Below are 13370 nucleotides of genomic sequence, written 5' to 3' on the forward strand. Positions count from 1 at the left end.
AATCTCCCATAGGTGAGCAGTGAAGATTTTGGACCAACCCCCCATGCCAGAGTCACAAAGTGTCCAACAGAGGAGCCTGCTTCTGCCTGGACCCAAGCCCCGCCACCAGTCCCTACCTCCTCAAAGGATGAGGAGGAGGAGGAGGAGGAAGAAGAAGGAGACAAAATAATGGCAGAACTACAGGTTTGTGGATGCAGTGGCTGACAATAGCTCCTCTGTCTATCAAGATGCATGCGACAGAGAGGGCTGCTCAAGTGTCCAGTGGACTGGAGGCATTTAAACTCCACTCCTCCAGGATAGACGCTGCACTCAGTTTTTTAAACATGTGAGGAATGAGCGTCTCACAAGACAACTCAGGGAAGTTTATTCTGCTAATCAAGTACAAGCTTTCTTAGCTCTCACTCACAGCTGTGGGGTCGGTTCTGACCCCTAGCCACCCTGTAGGACAGAGTAGAATTGCTCCATAGGTTTTCAAGATTGTAAATCTTTACAGGAGCAGACAGCCTCATCCTTTTCCTTCAGAGCAGTTGGTGGGTTTGAACCACCAACCTTGCAGTTAACAGCCCAACCCTTTGACACACTATATAACCAGGGATCCTGGAAGGATTTACTGTATTTTTCTCAGAATCCTTAGAAATGCTATTGAGGTGAGATTACAAATTCCAGTTAGTTTACCACTTTGATAAGGATGGATTTAAGCACACTTTTGGGGTCCTCTCCATTCTTTATCTTACTTAAAATGACTGGCCTCTCCTACACTACGTACTAGGTCCCCTTTTAGTGCCAATGTCTTTTCAAATAATTTTTAAAACTGTAATTAATTTTACTTCCCATTTTTTTGTCCTATTTGGAAAATTACCATTTTAGATGTTAACTGACATAATGATCCACTCTTATAATTAAGAGTAGGGTGCAGGTTTACAAAAAAAGATCATTACCGGATGATCCAGGCATCCTACTCCTAGATATAGACCCAAAAGAATTGAAAGCAGAGACTGGACCAGATACATGTGCACCAAAGTACCCCGGTCGCATTATTCATAGTAGCCAGTAGGTGGAGACAACCTAAGTGTCTATTAAGAGATGAAGAAGTAAACATGGTGTGATAGATCCATACAGCGGGCTGTTATATTAGCCAGCCACAAAGAGAAACGAAGTTCGAATGCACCCATGAATGGAGGAATACTGAAGACCTGTGGAGTGAAATACGCCAGACACAAAGTGGTAACTATTATATAATTCCATGTCTATGAAATGTCTTATGATAGGCAGACACAGAAAGTAGTTTAGCAATTACTAGTGGGCTAAGCACTGGACTTCTAACCAAAAGGTTGGTAATTCAAACCCCCAATTGCTCCTTGGAAACCCTATACAAGGTCACTATGAGTCAGAAGTTACTGCTTAACAATTTTTTTTACCCAAGTTCATCTCTCTCCATCTGTAAATTTATAATTAAGAGAATGGAGTCCAGGGGCCATAGCCAAAGCAGCTTCCACATTCTAATTATGGTTATATTCCAAGAACTTGCCTAATCACAGATCTATGCGTGGTTTTCAAAAAGTTTATAGAAAAAAATCCAACTTTTCATTCCATTTTTCTATGAACTGTTTGAAGCCCCTCGTGTCATATTTCACGTGAATGGGGTTACACGGTGTTTTGCACACCTCTGGCGTGTTAGTCTCCTATGCACACTATGTGCATCAGATGCATGCATTTTTTCATGGGTATGTTATATGTGAAAAATACAGTATGCACAATTTCTAGAACACAGTCTTTTTGTAGACTATTTCATTATGACCTATGCTTACTATATATATAGTTTTTCGACCAATCAAATGGACCACAGCCTTCAAAGGCGCCGAAGTATCTTACCTCTTCTCCAGTGTACTGATGGTATTGTACAGACCCATACATCTGCACTCCTCATGTGGAGTAGGAAGAACTTTAAAACCACATCATCTTCACTGCAGCGCTCTTACTCTGGTTTCCATGGTAACGATGCCAAAGTTGGCTGCTTGGAAATTACATTGATATTGTAATTGGATATTACAGTGGTGGTCTGTCAGTTATTAGCCAATGGAAGCCTCCCTAAAACAAATAGACAAGAATGGGCTATCCCTCAGACAATTAGATTGTGTACAGACTCTGAGAACGGTTGGAGTTGAACTCATAGGAACGTTCCCTAAATAGGATGTCTAAAGTTAATAGCTCATGAGACAGCTGAGCGCATGGGTTTGTCCGTCTCTCGGTCACCCATCCCATAGACGATCCTCTGGCCACTGATATTGGCTTGTCCAGGCTGTTTATAGATGGGGATTGATGCTTTCCTAAGATGTTTCTGGCAGATTCTGGGAACATATGCCGTAGTCTCTGTCCCCAAATTATAGAATTATGCTGTTAGTTATTAAGACCCTGTTTGGCTAAATTGAATGCCAAAAAACCACCTAGGGTGATATGTAGCTGAACTGGAGAACCACTGAATCCATTGGGTCTCTCCAGCGCTCATAATCGTATTGTCTGGTCACTTACCAGCTGCCCACTTTTCTTTTTGCCCTATAAACCGGAAACCAAACCGGTTGCTGTTGTAATGTGCCGTAGAGTCAGTTCCAACTCATAGCAACCCTGTACAGGGTTTCCGATGCTGTTGAGTGATTTCTAATTGATCGCAACCCCATGTGTCTCAGAATAGGACTGCTCCATAGGGTTTTCAATGGCTCTAAACTTTCAGAAGTAGACTTTCAAGGTGCTGTGGGTAAATTTGAACTGCCAACCTTTTAGTAGCCTAGCATGTAATCATTTATGCCCACCCAGGGACTCTTGCCCTATTGGCACAGCCTGTATTTTCTTGTGTGTCTTCCTGAGTCTGGGCACTGGAGTCCGTGTTCCCCTGGACTGGCTGGCCATTATCTCCTATAATGATCCTTAGTTTTTCAAGACCAGTCTACAAGTGCTCTGGCAGCTTCTCAGCTACACACAATCCCCCAGCTGCTAGGAACATGACTTCATTTCTTAAGATAAGCCTCCGAAAACATTGGTAGCCGTTAGTGTTCTATTCCAGAGACTGGATTGGTAAAGTCCACTTTTAATTAAGCCTTAAAGGTTTAAAATGTCTTGTGAGCTTTTTTCCTGTCATATCAATAAGACTGGTAAAAAGCAAAGAAAATAGTGTATAAAAGTGAATGGAAAGAGGACTTCTTGATCTGTTTTCATTTGCTGGCATTCAACATAAAAAAAAATGATAGCCGTACTAAGTGCCAACAGGTGCCCCCACCCTACCCTGGTTAGGCAGAGTGAGTGTTATTTTTGTGAGTGCCACACATTAAATGTTGGCATGGTGGAGGACAGTAAAGGAGCCTTTTCATTGTGCCTCATACCTTGTCACAGGCTGGCTTCGCAAACATAATGTGAAATGTGGGGCATGTTTTGAAAGTGCTGCCTCGCTGGCCTTATGCTGGTCTTGGGTCTTCATGCCTCTGGATTCTCTGCCTGTTTCCTTCTTTTCTCATCAGTAGCAGATGGATCCGTGTTAACCTCAGTATTTTAATTCCTTAGGCATTCCAGAAGTGTTCCTTTATGGATGTAAATTCAAACAGTCATGCAGAGCAGTTGCGGACTGACAGTCACATTAAAGACACTAGGCCCGGGGCCACAGTCCCTCCCAAGGACAAGAAGGTAACGTGGCTTCACACATTTGCCACACGCTCTTGACAGCCCTTCTTTCCTTGCTCCACACTAACACAGCTCTCCTGTGCTTGTCCTTCTGTGCCCTGGTTCTTTGTTTATTGCTCTTTTTCTTGATTTTTTAACTTTTAGGTTTATATCAGAGATACCTCAGGTTTCTAGAGTGAACGCTGTGTTCCTGGGCACAGCAAACAACAGTCCATGCAGAATTCAACTAGAGAGTATTTATTTCAAACACCTCTAACCAAATGAGTTGCCATCAAGTCAGCTCTGACTCTTGGCATGCGTGTCACAGTAGAACTATGCTCCATGGGGTTTGAAACCGCTGTTTTTTCAAAAAGGAGGTTGCCAGGCCATTCTTTGGTTCACAGCCAAGCACATTAGCTACTTGCACTACCAAGAATTCCCATTCACGATTTTTCTAGAGCAACAACAGCAACTAAATATGTAACATTTTTTTCCCTTATCTTTAACATGTCTTCTGGACCAAAAACGAACTATGTTTGAAATTAAGTGAAAGCTTTAGGTTCAGGAAAAGAAAATGCATGACAGAACCATAGATATGCCAACTTAAAACAAGTGTATCATTATGGAAACAGGCATCTATGTATTTGTTGTACATGTGTTTAAGGATGCCAAACAAAATTTTCTATCTAACATTACAAATTCTCAACATGCACCTATTAAGACTCATAGTGGAGTCGGTTCCGACTCATAGTGACCCTGCAAATCTTTACGGGAGCAGAAAGCCTCATCTTTTCCCCCCAGAACAGCTGGTAGTGTTGAACTGCTGACCTTGAGATTAGCAGCCCAACTCGTAACCACTATGCTACCAGTAGAAATACTCTTTGTTGCATTTTAATGGTTTCATAAAAAAGAGGATCAGACTCTAAAAGTTTATTGTCATTGCCTGAGTACTTTAACGAGAGGCCATTAGCTTGAATGTTAGAACTTCAAATTAAAGTTAGATCTAGAGCTTTTATGATTTGTGAATACAGAGCTATTTTATTTTATTGAGCCTCTGTCTAAATTTCAGGATAAAAAGCTTATAATAACCAGCTCAAATTGTGACTTTTTAAACAGGAACTTACGTCTCATGATGTAAACTAAGGCCAATCAAAGTCGTCTGTAATTATGACTAAGCGCAATGAGTTAGATACAGTAGCCTAACATCTGAGGGCAATACTCACATAACTCTTCCAACTCCTAGCCCCAAGGATCTGGCTTCTGCCAAGGAGGCCCAACCCATTCCAACTCACAGAGCCCACAGAGACCTTGTGTGGCACCTGCCATACAATGACATATAGGACTGTTACTGATACATCTTTCTCATAAAGAAAACCTCCTACCTGTTTAAGTGGAGTCCACAAAACCACATTGAGCATACAGAGATTGCCCCATGGAAGGGCCTGGTATCTCCTTGGTCCATGACATGCCCTATGCTAATGTGGCTATTTTTGCCTAAAACATTGACTAGAAACTTTGAACTTTTCATAGAGCCTTCCAAAACAATTGTCATTTCATTGTAGAACTTCCTAATTGACTGTAAAATTGCATGCAATTCCTTGCCCTGTGATTGATTAGAAATCCCTATTCCATTTATCTCAGTTAATAAGCAAGTCTTCATTGGGTGCCCAGTTCTGTCTATAATTAATCACGGATTCTTATACCCAGGGGATCAAGCTACTTCATCATAACCATAAGTATCAAACTTGTCCCCCAATTTTTGTCATTGTTAACCTCTTCCTGGACTATCCACCCAAGCATCCACAAATCAAGTATTTCCTTAAGCTTTTCTTCCCCTATCAGAAAGCACCAGCCTAGTACTTTACTTTTATGCAATCTTCCCATAACTACGTCTCCAATTACTAAATAGTTTATTGTCCATATGCACATTGAGTATCATTTGCTGGGTATCTAAACAATCCAGATCTCAGGGCCTATGAACAGAGAATAAAGGAGCATAATGACCTTTCACACAGATTCGTACCTGCTAAGACAATCAAAGAAATCATGATAGAATTATATAAAGATTGTGACCAAATTACACTTGATATTTATTCTTTCTTCTCATCTAATGATAAAAATAAGTCACATCAAACCTAAACTTGACCTTTGGATCTTAGTGACTATCTATTTATTGAAAGTTGAGTATGGCATTAGAAGAGATGCCAGCCCCATCCCCCAGGAATGGGATCAGCCATATATCACCCTTACATGTACCTTCTTTGCACTGCATGCCTTCTTTGATTCAACGAGTAAATTCTCACTCAAATGTGATATCCTAACCTTCATGTCTAGAGGTGAGACCATAGACTGAGCTCTCACTGGTTTTTCTTCTTATGACATCTTTTGAGAGGTACTAGTCATTTTGCAATTGAAATTTAAAACCCCTCAAAATAAATTAGCTTGTCTAACTTCAGCCAAATCATTGCATTTGTCTGGCGGCGGGGAGGGTTGTGGGTGCAAGGGGAAGTTGAACAGGGGGATTTTGGTGCTAATACACCTATCTTCTATGGTGTTTTCATGTGATTAACACTGATTTTGTTGTCTGTGTGTTATTCCTTGAGTATGTGTGAACGTTCTTTCCATTTTCAGCCAGGGCAGTAGTATTGCTGTGGGTTGACTTTGTCCAGATTGTTGTGCTTTGTTATGTTGTTACTGCTTTCACCAAATGTTCTTCGTTGGGTTGTTTTCCCACCCCTCCATGGGCTTCTACAGCAAGAAGAAAAAGCGGTAGTGCTTTGGAAGTGATAAGATGTGGTGAATGGATAGTCTGTGGTAGGGCTTGAAGTTATGAGTAACGCCTGTGCTTGGAAAGTTGTGTATTCTAGTGGAACACACTCAATACCTACACCCTTGCTGTTGGATCCTTATGTACTGAATCTTGGTGAGATGCCCCATAATGCGTCTTCACCTTTATCTGTTTCTTAAATGTGCTCAGATTCTATTTTGGCAGCATGATCATTAATTAGTTTGAAGTTTTTTGTTGTTTTTGACATTTTTACTTGTAAGTACAAAGTATAAGTTCATTTTAAATCTGTCCATCATTAGACCAAGACAAGATAATGTTGTTTTTCAAATTTTTGATTAGCACCCCCAACCAATACAAATGCCTTTAAAGGGCAATTCCTATAAAGGAAGTAGGGATAGAGCTGAAATAATTAGCTAAAAGGGACATTAAACATCTCCTGATCTAGTTCCTCAGTTTACAGACAGGAAGACTGAGACACAAAGTAACATGACAAAGGGACCGACCTGGATTCAGATTTGCCTGCCAACATATTGGGTATCTACCAGGCCCTCCATTCTTCCGGTTTTTGCTTCTGCTAAACTCACAATTAGATATTGAAAAGAGGATGTGTTAATTTAGAAATGGTTCCTTTAATCTCTTAACTATACTCCCCCACAAAATTTGAAAGCCTTTAAATATTTTGCTAATTGAGATTTTCATCTTGTACAAAACACAGGGCATTTTTGGAAGTTGGAGAACAAAGGCACCCAAGGTAAACAGAGCTGTAGGCTTTTGGACTGGTGTATAACCAATGTGCTTGGCCAGCATGGTTTGGAAGTGTAATTAAAAGAACAATTTAGTTTCTAGTCCACTCTGGGTGGGGGATGTGGTTTTGTGGAGTAACATGTCCTACACTATTCTACCAGAATTTGGAATTTTTCCATGAAGACGTACGGAAATCTGATGTTGAATATGAAAATGGCTCTCAAGTGGAATCCCGAAAGGTGAGTTTACCTAATCTGTGTTCCATCTAACACTGTATAGATTAATTACATTCCTTCATATTAATTACCATTTCTGACTAATATGTGTGATTTCCCTCCTCCACTCTCCCTCCCAGGTTACTGCAGGGACACTGAGACTTAGCGACCATCCTAAGGACAAGTGGGAAAGAGGAATGGAGAACAGTATCTCTGATGCCTCAAGAACATCAGAGTATAAAGCTGGCATTGTAATCAAGGAAAATTCTGTATCCAGTAAGAGTTTGCTTAGAGACAGTAGAGACTATTCCCAGAAAAATGTACCTGAAGTCGATTCCAATGTCTCTGGCTTTAGTTCCTTAGAGGATGAGTTAAGCAAAGGGCCTCAAGTCCCAGAATTGCAGAGCCTTACACCTGGCACTGAGAGTCAGAAAACGAGCTATGGAAAGATAAAGATGAATCAACCAGAAAACACACAGAGGTGTCACCTTCCCTCTCTCACTAGATCCACTGAATTGAGTATCCGCGATGTCAAAACACAAGATCAAGAAGATTCCATGACAGATTTTGGCCAAGTCATTCTAAGACCCAAGAGTGGTAGGCAAGCCAACCTGAACCCTCACGAGGAGGGAGAATCAGCATCAAGTTCTCCCACAGAAGAGAATGCAGCCAGTGACAACATAGCCTTTATGATTACCAAAAATGCTGTCCAGGTTCTGTCCAGTGGGGAGGTCCGTGAGATAGTGAGCAAACAGGGAGAAGACATACAGACAGTTAATATTGATGCTAAAAAAGAGCTGACCTCCCCACATGAAGGGATTGAAAATGAGGAGCCAGTCGTGTGTCTAGACAAGAAACCTGTTATCATCATTTTTGATGAGCCCATGGACATCCGGTCTGCCTATAAGAGACTCTCCACCATATTTGAGGAATGTGATGAGGAATTAGAGAGAATGATGACCGAGGAAAAGATAGAAGAGGAGGAAGAGGATGAAAATGGAGACCCTGTAGCACAGAGTAACCCTTCCCAAATGTTCACTAAGAAGGCTGTCTCACCTGGTCTTAGATCAGAGCAGCAGATGGAGAGTAAATTACAGCCACACTCCCTGCTGGCAGAAACCAAAAGACCAGAACAGGAAATTACTAAAACACAACTGAGTAAGCTCAGCCAAGCAGAGTCTCCAGATTCAGAGAGCAAGAATGACATGACGGATGACCAGTTTGAGAGTCCCAAGAAAAAGTTCAAATTCAAATTCCCTAAAAAGCAACTGGCTGCTCTCACTCAAGCCATCCGCACAGGAACCAAAACAGGAAAGAAGACGTTGCAGGTGGTGGTCTATGAAGAGGAAGAAGAAGACGGTACCTTGAAACAACACAAAGAAGCCAAGCGCTTTGAAATCAGCAGGTCTCAACCGGAGGATGCCTCCAAAACTATGACGAGGAAACAAGAACAACCCAGTCTAGAAAACACATGGCAGGCTTCAAGAACTGATGAAATTAGGAAAAACACCTACAAAACATTGGACAGTCTGGAGCAGACCATTAAACAGCTGGAAAATACCATCAGCGAAATGAGTCCCAAAGCCCTAGTTGATACCTCGTGTTCTTCCAACAGAGATTCTGTTGCAAGCTCATCACACATAGCTCGAGAAGCCTCTCCCCGATCCTTGCTAGCTCTGGATGAAGCTCCCACTGCCCTAGAATCCCCCACGTCAGTACCTTCAGCTCCACAAAAGGTATCTTGGTCTGATGGAAAATGACAAGACTCAGCTGCTTTCTTAAATCTGCCGTAATCACCATTAGCCCAAGGTGTCTCTGATTTACTTGCTTCCTTTCAGGTGGCTCGTGTGTTTTGTTTTGTTTTGTCTGTTAGCCACGGTCCCTCTCTCACACTTCCTTTTCCCCTTCAAAACAACTAGATGTCTAACCGCTAATCAAGTCTCTGTTGCTGATTGGTGTTGGGTAAACGCAAGGACTCTGGGGTCGGCCATGTGCTGTGTGAAACGATTGCTCTGGGGCTCACATTAAAATCCGTTTGATCAGTAGTGGAGCAGTTGATTCTGTTGGATACTTTGAATTAACCTCAGTGGTGTCTCCTGATGTCCGTCTGTCTCTCTCCTAGATCTGTCCTGCATGTAGGGCTATTGCTTCTCTTTCTGAGTTTCTCTGCACACAGCGGGACCAGCCGCAGGTTTCCTTCACTCATGCGCTGGTCTTCTTTTCTCCCTCTCGCTCTTCCTTCTCACAGGGCTCCAGTGGGCCCCCTCAGACGAGCAGGATGCCGGTGCCCATGAGTTCCAAGAGCAAACCTGGGAGCGTGGACAAGCTCAGCAAGCCATCCAAACTGCAGGATCCCCGCCAATATCGTCAGGTAGTTTTACCTTAAACCCAATTTTGGATGGACAGTCTTGCTCTTAAGAAGCAAGTTGCTGACTTAGTTTCTACCAAATACTATGTTTTCTTTGTCAAATATGATTGAAGTAGACATCCTGGATCTGGGGGAATGAAGAAAGTCTAAAGATCTTTGTGAATCTTTTCACCCATGCTTTTGCATGCTTGCAATAAAACATCTTTTACTTTGTGACTCCAAATGTTAGCTGTTAACACACGGTGCCAGCCCAGTTGACTTTTCTTTGGTGAATGTGTAGAGCACCTTGGGGAACATAGATAAACGAACCTGCTGTTGAACTGCCCTTAAAGTCACTGATACTAACGCATATCTTGACTGCATTGCATTAGAAGCACATTAACTCTCCATCACGGTAGCCCCCTGCCCCTCAATAATAATCCAGATGCATGGCCGACCTAGCACACGGTAAAGGTAGTTGGAATGACGTGACTATCCTCACAAATGCTCTTTTCCTTCTTTCCTCTTCTGTCTGTCCATCCTTTGATACATACTTTGGGGGTTTCTACCAGGTCCAGTACAGCACAAGACTTAGCTCAAATGTTGAACTGTATATCTATATATATATATATTTTTTCTTTTATTTAATCATTCTCAGAAGGGCTGTGTTGCCAGGCCCTGTGGATTGATGGATCATGTTACCAGCTTTCTGACAAACTGTCTCCCACCATCTTTATTTACAGGCTAATGGAAGTGCTAAGAAAGCTGGTGGGGGCTGTAAGCCTACTTCCCCCTCCTTACCTGCTTCTAAGATTCCAGCCCTTTCTCCCAGCTCTGGGAAAAGCAATTCTGTGCCCTCTAGTAGCGGTGACAACTCTAACCTCCCTAATGCAGCTGCTACTAAACCAGCGGTTACTTCTTCTAACCCTCTCAGCCCCCAAACAGGACGAGCTGCTCACTCCGCCTCCCTCATCCCTTCTGTCTCTAATGGCTCCTTAAAGTTTCAGAGCCCCCCTCATCCAGGTAAAGGTCACTATCTTTCCTTCTCACTGCAGACTCAAAATGGCCGAGCAGCCCCTCCTTCTTCCTCCTCCTCCTCCCCTCCCTCCCCCGCCTCCCCCAACCAAGGTGCCAAGAGCCCCAGGACCATCCACATTCCCAGCCTCACCAGCTACAAAGCACAGAACGGAAGTTCAAGCAAAGCCACCCCCTCCACAGCAAAGGAAACCTCTTAAAAGCCAAATCCGATTAGGCACAAGTTGGAGTTGTATTTTTTTAAAAAGTTAAGTCTTTTTAACAGTTAGCACCAGTGTCATATATTGCTGTATTGTCTGAGGCTTAATGCTAAGTATGTGCTAAATACCAGATTCATAGATTTCAGCACAGCCAGGTTGTTTTTTTTTTTTTTTGGCTTGGTTCAGGTTTTTGTTTTGTTTTTGAACTCTGTTGCTGTTGTAAAGACATGGTATTTACTGTCTATATTCAATACTGTTCAATGAAGCAAGCATGTGTTAGGATAAGAGTCTGGTGCAAAAGCAGGGTGTATGTGAAAGAGGAAAAAATGTCTTCAGCATGTAAAACATGTATGATTCCAGAATTTTAGTATGTTTTGTATAAAAATATTTTTCATTACAGAGACTAGAAGTGAACAGAGAGATACACAAGTGTGACTATATAAATTGTAAAGCAGAACTATAATATTTCCTTTTATTTTCATGTTATTTAGCTTTATTACAGATTTCTATTTTTGTCAAAGCATCATGGTTCCTTTTAAGATCTTTTTGCCAAAACATTTTTGATACTAATAGCATTGTAGATTTGAAAGTAGTGTGCGAGGCAAGAAGCCAATAAACTTCTAGACAAGCCAACAGGGAAATGTATGTAGAAGGCAATTTATCCAACCTATTCCACTGCCGTGGGAATTATGTGTAATAATTTCCTAGCCCAAACAAGCAAATTTTCTTTTTTACTTTTTTCTTCTTTTTTTTAAACATTTTTTGGAATCTCTCATGATTTTCTTTGCAGTCTCTAACCCCTTCTTGGTTTCGGAGACCTGGTAACCCACACTATTGCATTGTGGATTTTAAAATGTACACTTCTGTACGGTTCTGTAAAGTGATAACCTTTTGTAAATATATAAATATGAATAGACATCAAAATACTATATGTGACAGCACATAGAGTAGTTTTCCCACACCAAAGTTAATTTTTATGCATGCTTTAAAAATATATATTGGGATGGGCAGAAATGGAACTATCCATAAATTTTTAACAAGCAACAAGTTTGCACAGCTATATAGTGTTTTTGTAAATAAATGTATTTGTATAACACAGTCATGTAATATACGGAACTATAAGCAGAGACTTTGCAAATCTAAATAAAGGGCTGCATGCTTATTATTTTTTGTACCTTGTTACTATCAATACTTCCTAATCAAAGAACAAAGATACATAACTATTTCCAAGTTCAGTGTTTTGGGGCTTTTAAGGAGCTCTGGTAGCGTAATGGTTACGAATCGGGCTGCGAACCTTAAGGCCAGCAGTTCGAAACTACCAGCCGCTCCGCGGGAGAAAGATGAGGCGTTCTGCTCCCGTAAAGATTTACAGCCTCGGAAACCCTGTACAGGGTCACTATGGGTCAGAACCGACTCGAAGGCACTTAACAACAAGTACCATGTAAGCACACTCACTCAGACAAAAGTACTTTTCTGAAAGCTTTAAGGTGTAAATGCTCCACTTATGAGTTCCTGACAGAGTGAGCCCTGGGTGGTGGTGCCCTCATGGGGGAATGTGACCAGCTGTCTTCTCAGTGGTGTGACTAACACCAGAGTTTGGCTAATAAAAAGCTTAACTGGAGGGGTTGTGGCCCTCATTTTCTTTTACCCCAGGACCTCTCTCTTTTTTTCTGGATTTTTTTTTTTTAATGTTTTATTGTGAATTATGTGATCATTTACATGGGAGAGCATTAGCTTCATATTCATCCTATTGTATATAATTTCATTGCCATGGTTACAATCCCTTCCATGCATCATCAGACAACCAAAGGGTATACCCTGCAAGCCTGTGGTCCTCAGCACATTGCCCCTCTCCCTCTCTGGGTCTAGAGTCCCCAGCTGCTCCATCTCTCCACATCATAGTCTCTGCCTAGCTCTTTTTTTAAAATCTAATAGAAGTAAAGTAGAAATAAAATGCCTTTGTCACTAATTTTTTATGTGTGTTCTCAATTGTGAACAATATTGTTGGCATAGAGGGAAATCAGACACTGCATATTTTCTTTGAAAAATAAGGAGAAAACAGATTGAAAATAAAACCAAGATGATGAAATCAGTGAGCATAAAACTCTCAGGAACCTGCTTATCATTATTTTTTCCTTTCTAAATATTTAACTTGCTGGTTTTATGTAGAGTGCAAATACACTTAGCATTTAGAAACCCAGGTGTTCCTGTTCCCAAGCTTCCAGCTTGCTGAGCTTCCAGAAATGTTCCTATTGCACCTCTAATCACATGAGCCAGTCAGTAAACACTTGGAAAAATCTCTAGGGATAAAAGGTTCCAACATTTTCATCATGTTTCTTAATCTTATCAACAATTGTGTTGTGCTAAAAAGAATTAGAGTAGCTAGCTAATCC

General features: G+C 41.4%; 1 protein-coding gene across 4 annotated transcripts in view; it reads left to right on the plus strand.

Annotated features, from left to right (window-relative positions):
- KIAA1217 (KIAA1217 ortholog) overlaps positions 1–10977 on the plus strand; it is an 84069-nt gene extending 73092 nt beyond the window's left edge. The window contains exons 11-16 of one of the 4 annotated variants that reach the window (XM_006871646.1): positions 13–183; positions 3553–3672; positions 7342–7419; positions 7536–9131; positions 9644–9766; positions 10486–10977. In XM_006871646.1, coding sequence (XP_006871708.1) covers positions 13–183; positions 3553–3672; positions 7342–7419; positions 7536–9131; positions 9644–9766; positions 10486–10977 — 2580 coding nt within the window. Of the gene's footprint in view, positions 1–12; positions 184–3552; positions 3673–7341; positions 7420–7535; positions 9132–9643; positions 9782–10485 lie in introns of those variants that run through there. The other 3 variants (XM_006871648.1, XM_006871647.1, XM_006871649.1) reach the window with 3 other exon arrangements.
- Positions 10978–13370: the final 2393 nt, after the last annotated feature.

This window comes from Chrysochloris asiatica, unplaced genomic scaffold (assembly GCF_000296735.1).
Source record: "Chrysochloris asiatica unplaced genomic scaffold, ChrAsi1.0 scaffold00172, whole genome shotgun sequence".
NCBI lineage: Eukaryota > Metazoa > Chordata > Mammalia > Afrosoricida > Chrysochloridae > Chrysochloris > Chrysochloris asiatica.